General features: G+C 44.4%; 1 protein-coding gene across 1 annotated transcript; it reads left to right on the top strand.

The window, feature by feature from the left end:
- The first annotated feature begins 226 nt into the window (after positions 1-226).
- FAM236C (family with sequence similarity 236 member C) lies at positions 227-6,072 on the top strand. The gene is given in 3 exon segments (XM_033418039.1): positions 227-262; positions 455-618; positions 5,991-6,072. Coding segments are annotated over 3 exon segments (282 nt in total).
- The last annotated feature ends 15,807 nt before the right edge of the window (positions 6,073-21,879 follow it).

Here is a 21,879-nt window from a genome sequence, read left to right as displayed (position 1 = left end):
AGATACAGGAACAGAGGGGTTGTCACATACCAGAAATGTATCCACTGCTTGAGCACAGTGCACTGGGTTGCAGGAGGGAGGAAAGACAGGGCGGGGTCAGAGGGGCTGGAGGGGTGTGGAGGGCCAGGCCCTCAGCCTCTTTGCACACAGCAGAGTCAGGAGCTTAGCTGGTCTCTTCAAGGAAGTCCCGTCGGTCACTACAAGCACATCACACCCTCCTAGAAGCATGATATTCATTCCCTTCCTTCCACCTCCTGACGCGGTGAGTCTGCTTTCCCTCTGGTGTCATGGTTTGTCAGCCCCAGGAGCTGGGATGTGCTCTGTAGAGGTCACTGCTATATCCCCAGCACCTGGAACAAGGCCGAGATCTACATACTAACTTGTTGAATACCAGGGAAGGCAGGGACCATTAGGATGAGGCTATTCTTCTCCCTCTCTCCCTCTCCCTCTGCAGAACAGGAAAGGTCAGCTTAAAGACACTGAGGAATTTGTTGTTTTGTCTGACACCATGTAGAACCCATCCAATGGCACAGGATTGCCCAGGGAGCCTGCTGGTCCCCAAGGGTCTTGGAGGAGCCAGTTCCAGAGAGCCCTGGCCTGTTTCACCAAGTCCTTCAGGTGAGAGCTCAGAGCCAGCCTCTTCCTCTCTCACTGCTCACAGCCAAGCCAACATGCTTCCCCTTCCTGCTCCATCCAGAGAGTCCCCAGGCCATGCCTGACTTCCCCCAGCATTCCCAAGGGTCCAGTTGTCACTCTGCTTTCCTTTGTAGGGTAGGATATCAGACACTCAGAAGCTGAGACCTCAGGGCACAGACACAGACCCATGAACGGTGATCAAGCCCCCTGTGCTGCCACCTGTCCCTGCTTTCCCCAGTTTCTCGGTCGCTGGGCCCGAAACAAATGCTGCCACACTCGACTGTTTTCACCTCGTCTTTTCAACAGTGTAGTTTTCAACACTGACACCAGCCTCAGGTGAATTGGGGGTTGTCAGTGGTGGGGGGGTGTGGCAGAGGGAGGGAGCTAGCATCTTACTTAGCCCTATAAGGCTGTACACCCTTCTTCTTGGGGCAGTGCCGCTGGTTCCTCAGTCATGGTTGCAAGAGACTTCAGCCAATGAGGAGTGAATTTTCCACAGCAGACAGCTCTGACCCTGAGGGGAAAGGACTGCAGGAATGAGAAAGGAATAACATCTCTCTTCTCCTAACACCACACGGAGTCTTCATATCTGAGGACCACTGGGCAGTGGTTGTATAGAAGGGGATGGGGGAGGTACACGTGGAAAAAGAATCTCTGGATCCGAATAAAAACTCTTAGCCCCGCACACATAGAGTCAGATCCCAAGCACCCCCACTCCACCACAAGGCAGCCCCTCCAACAGGCAACCTGGTCTCTAACTACAGATTATTCATTTTCATAAGATGATTGTTTTTTTTCCCCTTTCTAAGGTGACCTTGATATGTATTGCAACATAATATCAGCAGGGGAAGTCTATCCCGGGAGTTGGACCATATTTGTCCCTTTAGCCCAACAACATGTGAAGGCCCTGTTAGATGTTGCAACACCAAAAATGACCAGGCAACAGATAAAGATACAGGATACGCTCTTCATATCAAAGAGCCTAACTGGCACACACCAAAATATCCTTTTCTCCACGTAGTCCCCTATTCAAGGCCAGGAGTGGAAAAAGTGCTTGGACAGTGCCTGCTGTGTGAATTAATTGTCCTTTAGCTGTTCAGAGGTGCAGTGTCTATAAGCACTAATGAGTCCCACGTGGAATAGGGCTCCGGTAGGAAACAACATTTGGGAGTCCCAAATAGATAGCTGTTTTATAGACCTTTTCCTACGCCCCTGGAGGGCAGCGAAGGTGGAACCCACAGGTACAGAATCTTAGTGTGATTGGTTTGCTTTAGGTCTAGTGTCTCAGCAGCTATTCCTGGTGGCCTAGGAACTGCCCATTTCCCCACATGGCTCTGTTCTCCTAGGCTGGGCCCTGTTTCATGGGGATGCTCAGTTCCATATCGCTGCTTCTCCAAAAGAGGCTAGGATCTCACATCCTGGGGCTCTATCCTGTCCAAAGTATGAGAGTATCTCCAACTCCCAGGGTCTTGGGAGCCTGCTGGCCTTTCACTCCTTTGTAGCTGCTGTTACCTCTCACATCAGTCACTAGACACGACTGAGGGTTACAGAGAGTGTCTGCCCATGCATGCGTGCGTGTGTGTGTGTGTTTAGGATGTGAATATTTGCGGAAACAAGGAATTATACGCTGAAATCTGGTGGATAAACATGGAGAGGGGTTCAGCGGCCACACCTGAAATCCAAGCAGCAGAGATGGGATTTTATGTAGCAGGATGTGGTATCAAGGAGTCCTCACTTCTGATCCGCACCCTCAGAAAAGCCCCACCCTGTCCAGGTTTCTCAAATCTGACCCTAACATTTTTGAAGCCCTTTAGGCCCAGAGCCACCTGCCCACTACTGTCCAGACTCCGACTGACACCCACACACAGCACTATACATCATCTCCTGGAAGGAACACCTCTGCTGTCGATTTGACCTCAGGCTGCCGTCACCCCTCTCAGCCCCTCTTGGGGCTTTGATGCACCACATGGCCTTACCTGCATCCCACTTTGTACAGGCCTTTGGATTCTGCAGCCTCACAGCAGTAGATAGTTTCCCCTGCAAGCCCCAGATTCATAAGGTATTCCCCATATGCCTCCCCAAGAACACTCCCTGCCTGGGAGAACCATAATCTTTCTGGCTGACCTTGGGCAAGTCCTTCTTCTCCTTTGGGCTTGGCACTTCTGGAAGTGATTGCCTGCATTTTCAGTAAGTCATGTTCTCCTACCTGTGTGCATCCGTAAGCCTTCTGATCCTTGTCTGTTTGTGGCGGGCTCAGAATCAGCCGGAAATATGCCTCCCCTTCTTGTCAGCCATGATTAGGAACGCATGAACTTGTGCATCTCAAGAGAGGCCTCATTACCCCTTGAACAGTCAGGTGAACAGTCAGAGCACACAGGACAGTTGTGTGGAGGAAGTGGACAGACAGTTCAGCAGTAGGGAGAGGCGTGGGTCATCAGTTTTCCACCTTTGGTTCTCAAACACTACTGAGCCCAAGTTCTGAGCTCTCCTCCTTTGCATATGTTTCCCCCCACCCGCAAGTACATCATATCACAATCCCTGAACCCTAGGGATGGTTCAGGTAGGTGAAGAAAGTGGACAGTTCCTCAGGAGAGGGTATGGGTCAGCAGGATCTCCCAGCTCTTATGGTGAACAGATGACCATTGGAGCCTACAAGTGAGCAAGAGATTAAACATGGTTTGTTTGGTTTTTTCTTTTCTTTTTTTTTTCTCACCCCATCCACCCTCATTCTCTCTGGTGCTATGTCCCAGTGAAATCCTGGGCAACCTTTGGAAGGTGGCAACATTTGTCTTCAGCTCTGCCAAACATTACACAGCCTGCTGTGTTACAGGGGCTTCACACGTGTTCAGTTTATTCTCCAGTCTTCCAAAACAAGGGGAGTGGTGTGAATGCCATTCTGAGGTCACATCACCAGCAAGGGACAGAGCCAGGATTCAGTCCCCGGCTCATCTGAGGCAAGGGCCCTTCCATTACAGCAGTGCAGCCTACACGCCATTGGTCCCAGCTAGGAGCCCTGGGTTCTCTCTGTCACAGTTCACCCTCTTAGGGACAGGGATTCTGTACATACAGTCCTACACCCAACAAAGCTAAAACACTAAGGGGGTCAGGGTTCCTAGGTGACAGGATCACCTGGAGATAGTTGCCACTGCTCAAGGTCCAATCTCATACCACGCCACACCCCACTGGAGAATTATCTACATTAATAGAATGATGGTGGTCATCCAATGGAAAAAGAATGACATCTGCTGTGCCCTTCACCTGTTGCTCCCTGAGGCAATTCTACAGACCTCCGGGACACTCCTGAGCATGGTCTGAAAACCACTGGTCTCATACAAAAGATGGAGTCTAATGGTGGGCCTTTCAAGCACAGAATAATGTGTGTAGCCCTCAGCTTTCCAAGGCAGGGAGCTCAATCATTCAACCTTCCCAATGGAGAGCACACTCTCGAGGACCACAAACACAAAAGGCTGACCCATCCGGGTAGTCTTAGGTTGGAGGGGGACCAGGACAGAGGGGCAAAGAGGGGCCAAGAATGATACCCAGGTCTCCAGCTTGAGTGACCTGTGGCGTGGGGTTGCCATTCACCAAGATAGGGATCACAAGTGGAGAAGCAGGATTCAGCGGGAAGCTGAAGACATCAGGTCTGGACGTAGACACTGCTAAAATTCACAGAGCCGATGGGATGGTGGGGAGCTACCTTAAATATGCTCACAATGACAAAGGAAATCAACAAAATCCTATGCCACTTGGGGAGTGGATACATATGCTGTTTCATTTATTTAATTTTTTTTACATACATGATTATCCACATAATAAGTGTGTTATGTTTTGGTGTATGTTGTGAAGGTAGGGCTCAAACTCTGTGGTAACTCTACAAGGCATTTAATAATGAATAGTTGTTACAGTTACCATTCATCTCAGTGGACCAGGAGCAGCTCTGTTTTTTCTTCAGTTGACCGAACTGCGCTGGACTTGTATCACCCTCAGCGCTTTCTTAATATCTCCCAGTGCTGTCGGATTTACCTCATCAATCTCCACAGCATTCCTGAAGGGTTGAGAAGGACTTTGGGGGCTAGGGATGAGTCCAGGGGCTTATAGGAATAATAGCTTCTGTCTCACAGAAGGGCTGTGAGGATTGAGTGGGATGCCCTTCCACAGAGCAGCAGGTGTTGAACCGGGCCCAGAGCCGACAGAGCAGTTTCTTCGAGGTCAGGCACTTTGGGGTAGGCTTTGGATCTCATTTGTCCCCCCTACCCCCCAACCTGCCCCAGCAGCCATTTGCATGAAAATCATGAATACACTAGCGATAGCTGAGAGCTTGCAACGAGGAGGGCTATGGACTGCTGAAATGATTGCTGGAGGTATAGCACATCTCCTTCCCTTTTAACCCAGCTAGGGTCAAAGAACTCTCCCCACCCCAGCTCTGTGAAGTGAGGGTCAGAACCGTCATTTTGGTTTAAGAGAAGTGACCAGGAGAGAATCGCAGTCAGCCAAAGTCACGGTCAGGGATGGGTCTGGTCCTGGCCCCCAGATCTCCGGACCCTCAGTACAGTGTTCTTCTGTCCAGCTGGCCCATTATCATGTCCCGTTCTTCTGAAATACCTTGTCGTGGGGGGTTAAAATAGGCATGTTCCTCTACGGGTAAAAGGGTCTAGCTTTGCTATGTACTTTATTCCTTCTATGCCTGGGAGGAGACAAGTGTGAAGGGGCTTTAGTGTTGGCTGACAGCCTATCATGGGCCCAACTCATTACATAGTTTTCGATTCTTGCACATACATAGGTTAGGATCTCAGGTTGGCATCAGGGAGCACATCGCTGCACCTTCTCAAAGACTTGTTTTCGGTTATTGAAAATTGGGGTGAGTCTTACCAACCTTGCGTGGTTGTGGTGGGGGCTACATAAAGCAGCCAGTATGTACACCCCAAATGAAAAGCCATATGAGAAGACACAGGAAATAAAACGAAAAGAGAAGTGAGAGGCTGGGAGTAAACACATTCTTCAATTATAACACATTAAAGAATCATAGTTACATTATACAGAGAACTCTGATGAAACAGCTCGAGAAACACACACCCACAAACAAATAACAATAGGAAAGTTAGCAGAGAACCTGAACAGGTTGTTTACAGAAATACAAATGGTGATACAAAAGGAATAGGAGCTCAACACCACAGGCAATGATGGAAACAAAATAACAATGGGGTTACACTTTTCAAACTGCAAATTGACAAACATTTAAAAATTAATGATATCAAAAGAATAGCATACACCGATGTTGTGAGTGTGCGTTGGTGCAGATTGTTTGGAGAGCCGTTAAGCAGGGGTTGCTTGACTCTAATCTCTTGACCCTACAGTGCATCTCCACATTCTCCTTCTTCCTCCTGCCACAGACCAGAAGTAGAAGCAGACTGGGACAACCGTTACTTCCTAGACTAGAGCCCTGGGGGCTCAGGTGTCATGGCCTTAAGACCCATCGCAGTGTTCTACAAAACCTATTTCAAGCCCTGGACACACCTTTGGGCATCCTCAAGGTCAGGACCTTGGGAGCGTCCCCAGGGCTGAGCCTGAGCCTTGACTGAGCAGCCTGACTTCCAAGAATTACAGCCAAAGTTCTCCGGGTCTCTGTGAAACACAAATTTCTAGATCCGTGCTTCCCTCGATTGCACTACCTTGGCTTCCACTACCGTAGGCAAGAGAAATCTGGAGTTTGATTATGCATCCCCAGCATAGCTGTGGCTCCACTCCTTGCAAATTCAAGGGCAGTTTCAGGGATTTGGCAGCGCCTTCCTGTCTACAAACTGAGTTTCTGGATATGAGGATGGGTCTGGTGAAGAGAAGTACAATCTACAATTACCTGGGTTTGAATAAAATAAACAATGCGCAAGTCAGTCTTTCCTTAAGCCTCCAGGCTTATATATTCATAAATAGAGTAATGTAAAAATTGGGAGGCATCACTCTCAATTAGTCATTTAAGCATCTATGCTAAAGTGCAATGGTGGGGCTGGAAGCCTGATTAGAGTCGGTTTGAGGGAGAGCGAGGGAGAGGAAAGGGAAACAATGATATTAGTCAACGAGGCATCTCAGTACTTGAAGGAGAGCCAGAGAATGTATCAACTGCTTGAACACAGTGTACTCCTCTCCAGGATGGGGTAGTGGAAATCTGGGAGAGGGAGGCAGGGATGGGGTTTCAGACTCTTAGGCCTCTTTACGCCCAGCAAAATGATGAAGAGCTCTGCTGGCCTCTGACAATAAGCCCTTTCAGACATGACGTGCCCATTGCACCTCACAGAAAACATGAACTTCACTGGCATCTTGCTGCTGCTGAATCCCGACCAGGTGACTATGGCTTCTCTCCAACATCCCAGATCATCAGCTCCAGGAAGGCTGGGATCTAGGTCTCTAGAGTTCACTGTTGTATCCCCAGTGCCTAGAAGTGACCCTGGTGTGCACATAGCAGACCCGCAACACACTTGCTGAAAGAAGGAATGAATGTCAGTGTTAGCCAGGATGGTTTTTCTCTAGTTTCCAGGACAGGACTGGCTCAGCTAAAGGCACTGTGCCCTTCATGTATTTTGTCAGCACCATGGAGAATCCATCCAATGGCACAGACTCACCTAGGGAGCCTGCTAGAGGAGCCAGTTCCAGAGAGCCCCGGCCTGTTTCACCAAGTCCTTCAGGTGAGAGCTCAGAGCCAGCCTCTGCTTCCCTCACTGCTCACAGCCAAGCCAACATGCTCCCCCTTCCTGCCCAACCCAGAGAGTCCCCAGGCCACGCCTGACTTCCCCCAGGGTTCCCAAGGGTCCAACGGTCACTCTGCTTTCCTTTGTAGGAGAGGATATCAGACACTCAGAAGATGAGACCTCAGGACCCACAGACACAGACCCATGAACGGTGATCAAGCCCCCTCTGCTGCTGCCTGTCCCTGCTTTCCCCAGTTTCTCTGTCACTGGGCTTAAAATGAATGTGGCACTCTTGATTCTTTTGGCTCCATGATATTTATTGTCCCTTTCCACACCAACATCCACCTCCTGTGGTTTATGGTTTGCCTCTTTTGGTGGGGGCACTGTGAGGGGGGATGAGTTGGGGGAGGGAGTTACCACATTACTTAGCCATATGAGTCAGTACTCCTGTACCTTGGAGCAGAACTGCTTATTTCTCAGCCACTGTTGGGATAGGACTGTGTTTGATGGACAGTAATGGTTCTACTGGTTTCAAACATTTCAAAAAGGGTGGCTGTTGGGTGTGACTGAGTGATAGCCATTGGGGCCGGGGGCCGGGGGGTGGTTCAAGGATCATGAGTAGAGGGACAGGGAGGCTGGGTCAAAAGGAGAGAAGATGTCATAGAACTCAAGGCTTTTAGAGGCGTTAGAGCCACTGGCCCCAACGACCCCCACCCCACCCTTAAAAAGAATCCCTCCAGCACATGGTCTCATCCATAACCTCAGGTCGTTGATCTCATATTATGACACCATGTCCTTTTGTAAGCTGCTCTTGGTATGTATTGCAGTAAAATAGCAGTACGGGAAGAGCTGAGTCTGACGAGTGCTTCCCAGAACTGAGAAGAGCCTGGGCTTTTCTGGGACTGCTCTGCTCCTGGCTAAGGTTCTGCTAGGGAAGTCCAGCCGCGAGCAGTCCACACCCCGATGGCCTGACAGAACCATTTGTTTCCTAGGAAACTCCAAGTCCACCAGGCCCCTCGACTTGCTGCCTTTGGCTCTGAGCCACACCAAGGAAATGTGGGGTGCAGGGGCTCTGAGAGTTTCTCCTCTTCTGTTTTCCACTTTTTACAGTATTTTTTACTATAATATTTCAAACCTGCAGAAAAACAGAGAGACTGGTACAACAGCTACCACCCCTATTTAATAACACTTTGCCATAAGTGCTTCAGAACTCTCTCTAGTTTTGAATTAAATATCTTGAACACATATGAAGCATCCCTGACTCATACTCACTCATCTCCTCCCTAAAGTAGGTCTCCCTCCCGGGTGTCTGAATAATCCTAGGTCTTCATGCAGCTTCAGAGCAGTTCCCCCTCCTGTATGGGTGACCCCACGTCGCCTTAGAAAAGGTCCCCTGATGCCTTCTGGTGGACGTGGGGGATTCTACACCCCTGAATCCCAACTCAGAGGGCTAAAGAAAGAACACCTCAGCAGCTTTTACAGATAATCCAGGACTCAGCCCCCTCCCATCTATAATTTTCTTCTCTTGAGGTGGGCCCTGTGTCAGTGGTGGAGCTGAGCTCTTCATCTGTTTTACCAAGAGAGGCCAAGAGCACCACCCTCAGTCCCAGCCCTGCTCAAGGGATAGGAGTGTTCCATTCACACAGGGGGCTGGTCCCTTGCCAACTGCTGTCACACCCCGTGGGCTCAATGACCAGGTATGGCTGGTGGGGATAGGGAGGAAGGCAGGACTATGCAGGCCCAAGTCCTGGTGAGACCCATCCAATGGGTCTACTGGAAGCCAGCTGGGATCACCAGACCATGCAGCACTGTCCAAGGTGACCCATCAACCATTAGCTCCATCAATGCAGCTGATTCCGGCAGGGGCTCACTATACCGAGGTGGATACAGAGAGCAGGCGTGGTAGGCGGCCTTCTAAAATGGCTTCTGCAGACCCCTGCTTCCTGGCACTCCTGCCCCTGTATAATCCCTTCCTCTTGAGTGTGGACTGGACCGAGTAACTTGCTTCTAACCAACAGAATTTGTCAAAAATGATGGCATGTCATTTCTAAAGTTAGGCTATAAAAAAAACTGTGTCTTCCGTCTTGCTGGCACTCATTCTCTCTCTCTGGCTCATTTTGCATTCTTGCTCTGATGGAGAGGGCCACACGGCAAGGAGCTGATGATAGTCTCTGGCCAACAGCCAGAGAGGAACTGAGGCCCCCAGTTCAATAACCCACGAGGAACTGGATCCTACCAATAGCCACACGAGTGAGCTTGGAAGTCGACCCTCCCCCAGTCACGCCTTCAGATGAGACCACAGTCCATGAGCTGACACCTCGATTGCAGCCTCGTGAGAGATGGAAAAAAAAAGGAGGATCTGGTTAAATCATGCCCAGGTCCCCAACGTACAAACACTGGAGATAATAACTGCGTACCATTTTAGGCCGCCATGTTTTGGGGTAATTTGTTATTCAGTAGTCAATAATAACGAAGACAGCAGGAATCTCTGGGGACTGGGGGCAGGAGACAGAGGCCTGACTCAGGCTGAGAGGGCTTCTTAGAGGCCAGGGTGGTGCAGCGTGTGCCCACATCTTGGTCTGGCCTGGGGGCTTGTCCTGCTTTGTCACTAATCATCTGTGTCACCTTGGGCAAATCACTTGAAGTCTCTGGCTCAGTTTGCTATTCTGTAACATTTAACTGATGCTCAACTTGCAGGACTGTTGGAAAGATAACTGTCGATTTATCTGTAATTCACATGACAGAATGTCTGATACATACCAGGCCCTCAGTGAATGGCAGCCATGAGTATTAACATAGTTAATTTGGAACCCTGCATCCACCTCGCAGAAGCTCGCCAGAGATCCTGGAGGGTTCCAGTACTCAAAAACCCAATCCAGGGAAAAGTATCTCCCTATCAAGTAGTACAGAAGCATTTGTTCCTCCCAGGAAGGGAGGCTTATCTGAGTAGATACTTTTCTAAATATTCTGGGGTGAGGGAGGCAGGCCCAGCTGGATGCAATTCTGAGGCCTTATCCCTCATACAAAGGAACAAATACTCGCATTTCTCCCTCCCTCCCTTCCGCCCTCCCTCCCTCCTTCCATTCCTCTCTCTCAGTTGCCTGTTTTCAAGATCCTATCTCCGCAATTCTGCCTTTTTTCACTCATTTCATGTCTACTAAATATCCAACACTTCCTTATGTTTTCCTTGTTGTAGCCTGGATAAACTCATATCAGCATTCTCATTGTGCACTGGTCTCTGGCTCCTTCAGGCCACAGAGGAAAGTCCCTGGCCACTGACTTCTGGGGAACAGCTGAGGTGGGCATCACCCTGGCCTCCCCATTATCCCCTAGAGATGGTGCATTTAGAAGGCCCAGTTTATACGGGATAGAAATCTGTACAGGACAGGAGCTCAAGACACATTCTAGACCAGGAGTGGAGACTTCTTTTTGGATCACCCAGATCCCAAATGAGATGATTTGGTAAGAGCCCCTTTCCATCCACGATTTTGTCTCTCATCCCTCAGACCTTCCCCTTGAACATCTGGACTCTGCTTTTCTCCTACAGCTTCATCTCTCTCTACAACATGTCTAAAATTTGCCTTCAGTCGCCCCCGCCCCCCCCCAAAATAACAAAAACCTTTCAATTCTGCCCTGCCTCAGGGCCTTTGCACCTACAGCTCTCCTCTGAAAACACTATTTCTCTATTTGACCTTCCACTTGTCCTTCTGGTCTCTGATATTCCTACCCCCAAAAGGAACCCTTGCTTGTTCCCAGATCACCCCAGCCCTTGGTCACCTGTCCCCGCTCTGCTGTGCACACAAACATGTCAGGTACTTTTCCCCATCACAGCATTTTGCACAACTGAACTGTCACCTCTGGTAAGTTAATTTGCATGATTCTCCCACCCAAACTCTCACCTCTGGGGCAGGAGCTGTGCCTTGTTTGTTCTGGAACACCCAGTATCTGACACAGGGATTTCACATACAGTGGGGACCCAATAAATGTTTATTGAAAAAGCAATGAGTCAATGAGAACGTTTTCATTAAGTCTTTATTGTGCCTATACTCTCTGATCTGGGACAACATTGAGCAGTATCCTTTTATTTCCTCTAGCATGGAGTCCAGAGCCTCCTGCCCGACAGGAGCTGGATGTTTCCCAAGTCTGGGCTGAGAACAGTCTTCCTGGAGGTGTCAAGAGCTTTCCTGCATTCCTGACATGAATCTGGTCTGGCCCAATGTACGTAGGGCAGACCACAGAGGTGTGTGACCACAGGGGATACAGAGACGGGTGTAGCTGCCACCACAGCTGACAGATCCCAGGCCCAGGGGACAAAGCTCTGAGGCCTCCTCACTCCCTCTTTCACTTCAGGACAGTTTTCGGAAGGGGGCCCCCTGGTTGTGATGCTGCCACTCGCCAAATGATCCAGTGGACAAACAGGGCCATAACTTGGCAAACAGCACTAGAAATTCTAGAGGCCTGATTTCTTTTAACCTACTGTATGTGTTCTCCTTCAGCTCATCAAGCATTTAAAGTGGTTGCTTTAAATTCTTTGTCAAGCAAGACTTAGGCATGTGGTTTTTTATGTTGAGTTTCCGGGGATTTATGTTATTCCTTTGAATGGGCCAGGTATCTGTGTATCTTCATATGCCTTGTGATCTTTCAGTGAGAATTTGGGAGGCTACCTCCTTATCATCTTGTGCTCTGCTGGGAAGGTGGTTGGGCAAGAGTAAGAAAAAATGCCATGGACTTTCCTATCATTTTTAGTGGGATTTTCTTTTTTTTTTAATTTGGGGGTTTACTTTGTTGTTGTAACTCTTTAACTTGTTTCTAAAGTTCCCACAAAGATACTTTGGTCTGTATGTTGCTGTTTACTTAGTATTTCCATATGAGAGTGATGGCCTAGAGTTTCCTAGTCTGTCCTCCTGTTGACATGACATCACTCTTTCAGGAACATCCCATTTTGAGAGCCCTGTTTCTCTCCATTTGCTTTTGCATTACAGGTAGTTCAGAATAAGAGACAAGCCGTTTCATGAGGTTTATACTGACTTTTTGGAAATGATATAGTGATCTTTTCTGATGGGTCAACAAATAGTTGAGAAACCATCCAAAGTTTACTGCCTTTACAACATGCAAGGTGTAGGTTGCAGCACATGTGTAATAGCTATGTACACTTTTCACATTTATGGTTCTCTTCATTGTCTCATCACACTGCTGCCTTAATCTGTCAGCTAAAGCATAATACTCTCTGACCAGACTGGCAAGGATCCTGAAGGGCTTTATAAAGTTTTCTATGTCTAGAAAGCTAAATGTTTTCTTTTCTCCATAGCACTTACTGTCTAATATATTTTTTACCTTAAAGATTTAGTTTGTTTATGGCTTCTCTCTCACTCCACTAGAATGTAAGCTCTATGAGGGCAGTGATTTGTGTCCATCTTGTTTAGTGCTCTACCTCAAGTGCTTAGAAGAATGACTAAAACACAGAAGACCTCAAAAGGTATCTGCTATATTGAGCTGGACTGATATCCTGAAACCTGAGGCTATCCTCAATAAAAGATTCACAACTGACCCCTTCCCCTGAATGCTCCAAAAGGCCAACGTTCAAGAGTGCCAACTTTGCTCACTATTTTATCCTAGCATCTCCAGCTAGATCATATTAGTGTACAATAAATGTCTTTCAAATCAATGCATGATAGACCATTTGGAAATTATGCAAGGTAATCCACTTGATGAACAAGTAAAAGGAGGAAAATCATACACGTGTCAATACATAATGTAAATGCATTCAATAATAACAGGGCCTAACATTTTTATAGAGCTCTAATTAATAAAAACTCTCTATATATTTATTAATTTCATCCCCACAGAAATCCTATGACGTTGGTAGTATCGTTATCCTTATTTTGGAAACGAAGAAATGGAAGAGTTGAGGAATAAGTAACTTGCCAACCCACACAGCTAACTAAGTGGCAGATCCTGATATAGTAGCGCAGGCACCTCAGCTCTAGCATTTGTGCAGCCAAAGACTACACTGTACTGCCTCTCTGGAAAACTACCAATAGCTAATCCTAAAGAAACCTTCAAGTGGTCAGGTAGGTTATCTGGATGGAAATACCAGAATCCATGAGTTAACTGCCTTTCAAATGACAAAATACTGAATCTATTACTGTTAAAATTTTTTAAGTGAGAAGAATACTCTGTATTATCACATTCAACATTTTTTAGGCATGTTGACAATATCAAAAGTCAAGAAAGAATGAAACAACTGGCCCTTTCCTTGAATATATAGCCTCGGGGTCTATTGGATGTCCCCAATTACACCATCTTTCCTCTGATCATAGTGTGTCATTCACACATGTGTGAATCCCACTCAACACAGCTTCTTGCTGATGGTGATGATGGAGGCCCCATATGTCTGCTTGGACTGAGAGATCTCATCTGGTTACCATATGGACCCATGTGTCCTTCAGGCAGAACATCTTAGAGGAAAGTACATAGAACTTGCAGGCAGAAAATACCTTAGATAATTCTTGGTTCAGGCATTGCCTAGCTCTGGGTGAATTTGGGCAAACTGCTTCATCAACACAAACCTCAACTTCCTCATTAGGAGAATAAGGATACTAAAACCCACTAGATTGGGTTGTTGTGAGGAGTAGTTGAGGTCATGCAGGAAAAAGAGATCACACAGTGCCTGGAACATTGTAGGTACCCAATGCAGAACCACTAGTTTGAAATAATGTCAGAGTAGATAGAATCTATTTCCTCCACTCAATACCGCATAATGTGTTTTACTCTTCCTTTTCAAATTTCTGCAATACATAATAAGGAAAACCAAAGTTCTGGGACCTGCTGCTGATTTAACATGTGAAATAGTTTGGGTGCATATTTACATCTATAGATGAGTCCTGATTTTAAAGGAAGGTTGAGACAGCCTGTCTGAGACTGGTTGCCTTTTATCTGGGAGAGAATGAAATAATGCTGTACATAGCCATTCTTCCTGTCATGTAACACAGTAGGAAATAATTTCTCTGCCTTGAAAGGAGAGCTGAGACATAAGGCAGGAATTAAGAATACTCATCAAGTTGTGGGTTTCTCTAAAGCAGGTCTGTCTTGGGCTTCACTCTAGTGCCTGCCAGAGGGACAGGTATAATGTTAACATATGTTTATTTCACTTCTTGGGCTTATATTTTCAAGTGCTTGTTTTGCTAACTCTGGTATTTAGTTCAGACAAAACTTATGTCTTCTATGGGAGGTGCGAGACAGGACTGGAAGCAACAATATTTCTTAAAGGCTTACAATGTGCCAGACACTTTACACAGCAATATATTGAAAGGAAACAGGGATTATAATAACCAGGAGGTTAATTATAGGGGGGTTGTCACTCTGCCTTCTTTGACTGTTTTGAATTTTTTTTTAAAGAATGGGAAGATATGAGTTCATGTTCATGTCTATGATTTTTCAGTGAGAAAATATAGGTATTCCCAATCCAGACTCATACGTTATGGAATGATCAATGGCTATTGAGTATAGGAACGTTTGATTGCTACAGTCACAACAGGATGAGAATGGGCATAGCTATACACATGCTAAACCAAACAGAAGATATATTTTTGTGATATTGGCTCCAAGAATCTATCACCTATACAGAGAGATGATCATCAAAAATCCATATCGTCATGGGATTTACTCCCATTGGGAAAGCTGCTGAGGGACAGTTAATATGAATAAAAGAACAAGAAGTGTATTTAACAGTTCATTTGTGATAGTCAGGAATTGTGGTCTGTATTAGGGATCTCCAGAGAAATAGAACCAATAGTTTCTCTCTCTGTCTCTCTCTGTAGATAGATAGATAGATATAGATATAGATAGATATTAGATATAGATAGATACATATAGGTATGTAGAGATATAGAGAGATATGTATCTATCTATCAAGATTGATTGATTGATAGACACACATATATATATATCATCATCATCAATATCTATCTATATATAGATTGACTGGTTGATTTTAAGGATTTGGCTTATGTGATTATGAGGCCTGGCAAGTCCAAAATTTGCAGGTAGGCTGGCAGGTTGGAGACCCAGGGAAGAGTTGCAGTTTGAATTCAAAGGCAGTTTTCTGGCAGAATTCCATCTTCCCCAGGGAGATCAATCTTTTTTTTTTTTTTCTATTAAAGCCTTCAACTGATTGGATGAGCCCTACCTACATTATGGAGTGTAATCTACTTTACTCAAAGTCTACTGATTTAAATATTAATCTCATCTTAAAAATACCTTCACAGAAACATCTAGAATACTCTTCAATCAAATATCTGGATACCGTGGCCTAACCAAGCTGACACATTAAATTAACCTTCATATGGTCCTATGTATTTCATCATAGCCTATGGAAATTTTCTTTGTATTAACAATTGTTTAGGGTACATGTATATGCTAGGTTAAAATAAAGAGACATTAGGAAGAGGTGGGTGTGTCTCATGGGATGTCCCACAGTAGGAAGGAAAACACTGCCAGTAAACTGATGCATAAGGCAAAAACAAAAGGGGCAGTGATATTGTATAGGAATCTTATGGTACAGACATCTGTCTCAGCCCAACAGTGGATTATTTAAAATATGGAGAGTCAGCACTGTGTTCAATTGATATGCCTAAGATAAGTCTCTGTCTTTGTGCTTCACTTATTGCTGATGGTGACTGAATTTGACTTTCATTCCCTTCTGTAAACACAGATGGCTTTCACAGCTGACATCTCCTTATGCCTCTCAACATTTCTAGGTGGATGGCAGGGTTAGGTATTATTTATTCTGTTTCACAGAAGACACCAGGGCAGAGGGAGAAACTAAGCCAAGGCCCTAATGATACTGGCACAGTGACCCATATCTCCTGACAGTACTCCTGTGTCCTCTCCAGCAGACCCATTATGATGCAATGTAGTTCTACAGCCAATGAGGAACAAGCGGATTGGAGCCAGAATACCTCAGAAATGTTAAGGAAGTGGAGGCACCGGGCATCTCTGAGGACAGGGGTTTGGAGTAAGTACAAACACCAATTTATTAAAGGGATATTTAGACCCCCAGATCCTTTCTATGACCTACTCAGTCAGATAACTGCTCCACTCTGAACCCAGGGGAACATGGGAGGTTTACGTTCTGGACAGATTTATTTAGGGAAGCTGTGGGCTTAGGTATACCAGACATAGAGGAGGGTGAGGTGAAGCATGACCCAAGGGAATTAGGTGAAATTCAGAACCCTTAATGTTGACCAGTGCAGGCCATGCAGTCCTCTTAGCTGCCAGAGAACTCACAGGTACCTACCACCCCAGGCAGGGATATCTGTTTTGCTGATGCAGTCTTATTAGCCTATGAATCATATCTGATCTTGTAGAAAGTCTTGGGGTCAGCTGCAGACTGCCCTAGCTGCAGGTCACCCACACTAGTTTAAACTAAAAATGATCCAAAAGTGTTTTCAGCCCTTGGCAGAAGCGACCCAAAGAGATACAACCAGCATACACTTCTTCCATGGCCCCTATAATACCCAAACCCTACCAGGGGACCAAAACAGTCTTTAAGTGTCACGGGTACACTTCTGAGGGAAACAATAAGTTCACATTACAAGAACATTGATTAACTTTCCTTTCCAATTTCTGTCACACCCCTACAAAATTTCAGGAAGTTAGCTGGCTGTGCCTATTAATCATCATGACTGAAACCAGTGAAGACAGTTTTCCCAGCACCACTTATCGAAGAGACTGTCTTTTCTCCATTGTATATTCTTGCCTCCTTTGTCATAGATTAGGTGACCATAGATGCCTGGGTTTATCTCCGGGCCTTCTATCCTGTTCCATTGATGTATATTTCTGTTTTTGTGCCAGTACCATACTGTCTCGATTACTGCAGCTTTGTAATATAGTCTGAAGTCAGGGAGCCTGATTCCTCCAGCTCCATTTTTCTTTCTCAAGATTGCTTTGGCTATTGGGGTCTTTTGTGTTTCCATACAAATTGTAAATTTTTTTGTTCTAGTTCTCTGAAAAATGCCCTTGGTAATTTGATGGGGGTTGCACTGAATCTGTAGATCGCTTTGGATAGTACAGTCATTTTTGCAATATTGATTCTTCCAATCTAAGAACATGGTATATCTCTCCATCTGTTAGTGTCAACTTTGATTTCTTTCACCAGTATCTTATAGTTTTCTGAGTACAGGTCTTTTGCCTCCTTAGGTAGGTTTATTCCTAGGTATTTCATTCTTTATGTTGCAATGGTAAATGGGATTGTTTCCTTAATTTCTCTTTCTGATCTTTCATTGTTAGTGTATAGGAATGCAAGAGATATCTGTGCATTAATTTTGTATCCTGAAACTTTACCAAATTCACTGATGAGCTCTAGTAGTTTTCTGATGGCATCATTAGGATTTTCTATGTATAGTATCATGTCATCTGCAAACAGTGACAGTTTTACTTCTTCTTTTCCAGTTTGGATTACTTTTATTTCTTTTTCTTCTTTGATTGCCGTGGCTAGGACTTCCATATCTATGTTGAATAATAGTGGCAAAAGTGGATATCCTTGTCTTGTTCCTGATCTTAGAGGAAATGCTTTCAGTTTTTCGCCATTGAGAATGATGTTTGCTGTGGGTTTGTCGTCTACGGCAGGGGTCTCCTACCCCCGGCAGTGGGCCGGTACCGGTCCATGGCCTGTTAGGAACCCGGCTGCACGGCAGGAGGTGAGTGGTGGGTGAGCGAGCAAAGCTTCATCTGCCACTCCCCATCACTCCCCATTGCTGGCATTACCAGCTGAACCATTGCTTGCATTACCGCCTGAACCATCCTCTCTATTGCTCACATTACTGCCTGAACCACCCTCACCCCCCGTCCGTGGAAATATTGTCTTCCATGAAACTGGTCCCTGGTGCCACAAATGTTGTTGGGGACCGTTGGTATATGGCATTTATTATGTTGCAGTAAGTTCCCTCTATGCCCACTTTCTAGAGAGTTTTTATCACAAAGGTGTGTTGAATTTTGTCAAAAGCTTTTTCTGCATCTACGAGATGATCATGTGGATTTTATTCTTCAATTTTTTAATATGGTGTACCACATTGATTTTTTTTAACATCTTTATTAGAGTGTAATTGCTTTACCATGGTGTGTCACTTTCTGCTTTATAACAAAGTGAATCAGTTATACATAAACATATGTCCCCGTATCTCTTCCCTCTTGCAACTCCCTCCCTCCCACCCTCCCTATCCCACCCCTCTAGGTAGTCACAAAGCACCGAGCTGATCTCCCTGTGCTATGTGGCTGCTTCTGACTAGCTATCTATTTTACGTTTGGTAGTGTATATATGTCCATGCCACTCTCTCACTTTGTCCCAGCTTACACTTCCCCCTCCCCATATCCTCAAGTCCATTCTCTAGTAGGTCTGCATCTTTATTCCCATCTTGCCCCTAGGTTCTTCTGACCATTTTTTTCTTTTAGATTCCATATATATGTGTTAGCACACGGTATTTGTTTTTCTCTTTCTGACTTCACTCTGTATGACAGTCTCTAGGTCCATCCACATCACTACAAATGACTCAGTTTCGTTCCTTTTTATGGCTGAGTAATATTCCATTGTATATATGTGCCACATCTTCTTTATCCATTCATCTGTTGATGGACATTTATGTTGCTTCCATGTCCTGGCTATTGTAAACAGAGCTGCAATGAACATTGTGGTACACGACTCTTTTTGAATTATGGTTTTCTCAGTGTATATTCCCAGCAGTGGGATTGCTGGGTCATATGCTAGTTCTATTTTTAGTTTTTTAAGGAACCTCCATAGTGTTCTCCATAGTGGCTGTATCAATTTACATTCCCACCAACAGTGGAAGTTGGTTCCCTTTTCTCCACACTCTCTCCTGCATTTATTGTTTGTTGATTTTTTTCAGCCCCCACATTCAGGGTTGTCATCGTTACATAGTTGCTAACAGATATCACTTGAAAAGAAGATTACTGGATGAAATTTGAAAAATTTAGTTATGTTCACATCTTTATATATTCTCTCATGATTTCTAAAGCATTTGTTTCTTTTCCAACACCCAGAGTATATGGCATTGTATCACAAAAGGGAGTTGATTTGTCTGGAGGAGAGCAAGTAAATGAAGTATACTTGCAAAGCACCTTATAAAATGATTTTTATGTTATATATGCATTGAGATCTCAATGTATAAAATCTTACTATACATTGAATTGGGCGATTGGGATTGACATGTATACACTGATGTGTATATAATTGATGACTAATAAGGACCTGCTGTATAAAAACAATAAATAAAATAAAATTCAAAAAAAAAAAGAATGCATGAAACAAAAACGAATCAACTACTAGGGCACAAAACCTCAACTAAGCCTGGGTGGAAATGGTAAAAGTCATATTCTCTGACTACAATATATCAATAAAAAAGCTGTAATTTAATGACAACAGTTTAAAGAAAAAGGCTCACCATTGTGTAAAATGGGAAAGAAACATGTCCTAAATAATTGTTTGGTTAAAAGAAATCCAAAGCTACCGGTAAAGAATATTGAGAACATTAAAAAAATAAGAACTCGTTCCATTAAAATGTAGAAGACATGGCAAAGTTATATGGAGGCAAACGCATAACCTCTTATACTTTATTATTTAATGGGGAATAACAATTTAAAAGAACAAGCACTTTAACAAAAATAAAATGGAAGATGTTAGAGCAATGAAAATAATAAACTAGAACTGAAAAAAAATAAATCTTACTATACATACCCCCCGACCCCCCCCACACACAATGCAGAGATGCAATGAGGCAATAGAGAATGTTAGTAGTGATACTATTGAACAGTGGAATTCAAGTGATTTTTATTTAATTACCTATATTTTTTTCTCTAATGTCCAGGGTTTAGCAAAAATTCTCCTTGTCTGTCAAGAAGGCAAGAAATGGTAATTCTTTACAAAACTGGAAAATATGCTTAAAATTTTTTAATTACCTTTATTTCACCTATCAAAGATGTTAAAATTCCATTTTTCCTTTTATTTAAAAACACAGGAAAGTTTAAATAGGAAGACACAAATGATCTGTTCTTCACCAACGCACACCAAAAATAAATCATTGCCAAGATACTGATAGTTTCTTCTCTTCTTTCTGCTGTGTATCCATGAAAACTGAGATTTTAATTATTAAACGATATTTGGATTCAGGTTTGTCTCATCGCTTTGGGAGTCACCTTGATTTTTCCCATATAGTTAAACAGTGGTTACAAAACTATTTACTGAAATAATGCTTATTCTCCCCAGTGATTGAAAATGTCTTATTTATCATTTTGCTAATACTTGTGTGACGTTGCTACTGTTTCTTGTATTTAGCTTCTACTCACAGGCCTTGTGTCAAGATGAATGCATGTTTACATATGGCAGTGTGAGTATGGCAACCCAGTTTTTCTCGGGTTGCAAGGGCCAGATGATGTGATACTGATTTATTCAAGGTGCTGTTCATGATTGGCAACACCCTGGGAACTCAGATCTCTTGACTTTGGCACCAATGTTCTGTCTAGTAGACTCATCATTATACTTTGTGCCTCTTCATTTTCTTGATTTCCAAGGGTTCAACTACAACATAGGACATAAAACTGAGCAAAAATCAAAGTACAGGGATTAAAGGAAAAGGCTTTCTTAATCAGTGTCTTGTGTTTCAGGAGCTGGAGGTGGAAGACATCCACGCAATTCATGGGCCTCCAAGGTATACAACTACAGGTTAAAATAAGGGGACCGAAGAGCACAATGAACTGAGCCCTTTGTCTTTAAACTTAGGATAAGATGTTTTAGTATTTTTATTCATGGTATTTTTTCATTTCATGTTGTGTAACCTGAGTTTTGTACTTATACTAACAGTGGATAAAAGAAAGAACTGAATTGATTGGTTTTCCATCTTTCCCCTTTAATTTTTCTTGTTGAAGAAATGTGGCATGTCATTGTTTAAGTACAAGATGAACCTTGGGATCTGGCTAAATATGTTTCTAAAATTGTGGCGAGTCACTGTGTGAACAGAAAGGAATGGAACAGAGAGAAAGGACAGCCTGATAGGGCAAGATCAACAGTGCCAGTGCAGTCACTGTCCAAAAGACACCTTAAGTGAATCAGAGAATAGCAGCCGAACCAGACAAGACTGAATGGTAAATAAGCATTTAGACAGATGTGGTCTGGTGTATGCAACATTATAAATGAAGTGAAAAAAAAAGATATTTACTACTGCCCAGGAAGGGAAAATGGAAAGAATAGACAATTGATAAAAGAAGAAATTCAGTAAACAGAGGAAAAATGTTCAATCCTCCCAATTATCTAAGACATTTTAATGTATACAATAGGAGCAGCCTTTTGACTTTCACAATGACAGACTGCCACATGGTAAGCACTCAATAAACATTTGTTGGCAAATGAAGGAGCACGTATAAGAAGGGTTGTCTACATCTGGCAGTGACATCTTGGATCATTCAAAGAGCTCTGAATTGCCTAGCTGAACACTCTCTAACAAAGGTTTATTTTATCACAGCATTATTCAATTTGTTGGGGCAGATCCTACAA

The sequence above is a fragment of the Orcinus orca genome, chromosome X (genome assembly GCF_937001465.1).
Source record: "Orcinus orca chromosome X, mOrcOrc1.1, whole genome shotgun sequence".
Taxonomy (NCBI): Eukaryota; Metazoa; Chordata; class Mammalia; order Artiodactyla; family Delphinidae; genus Orcinus; species Orcinus orca.
The sequence above is the reverse complement of the archived record's forward strand: the minus strand, read 5'-3'. Positions and strand labels throughout refer to the sequence as shown.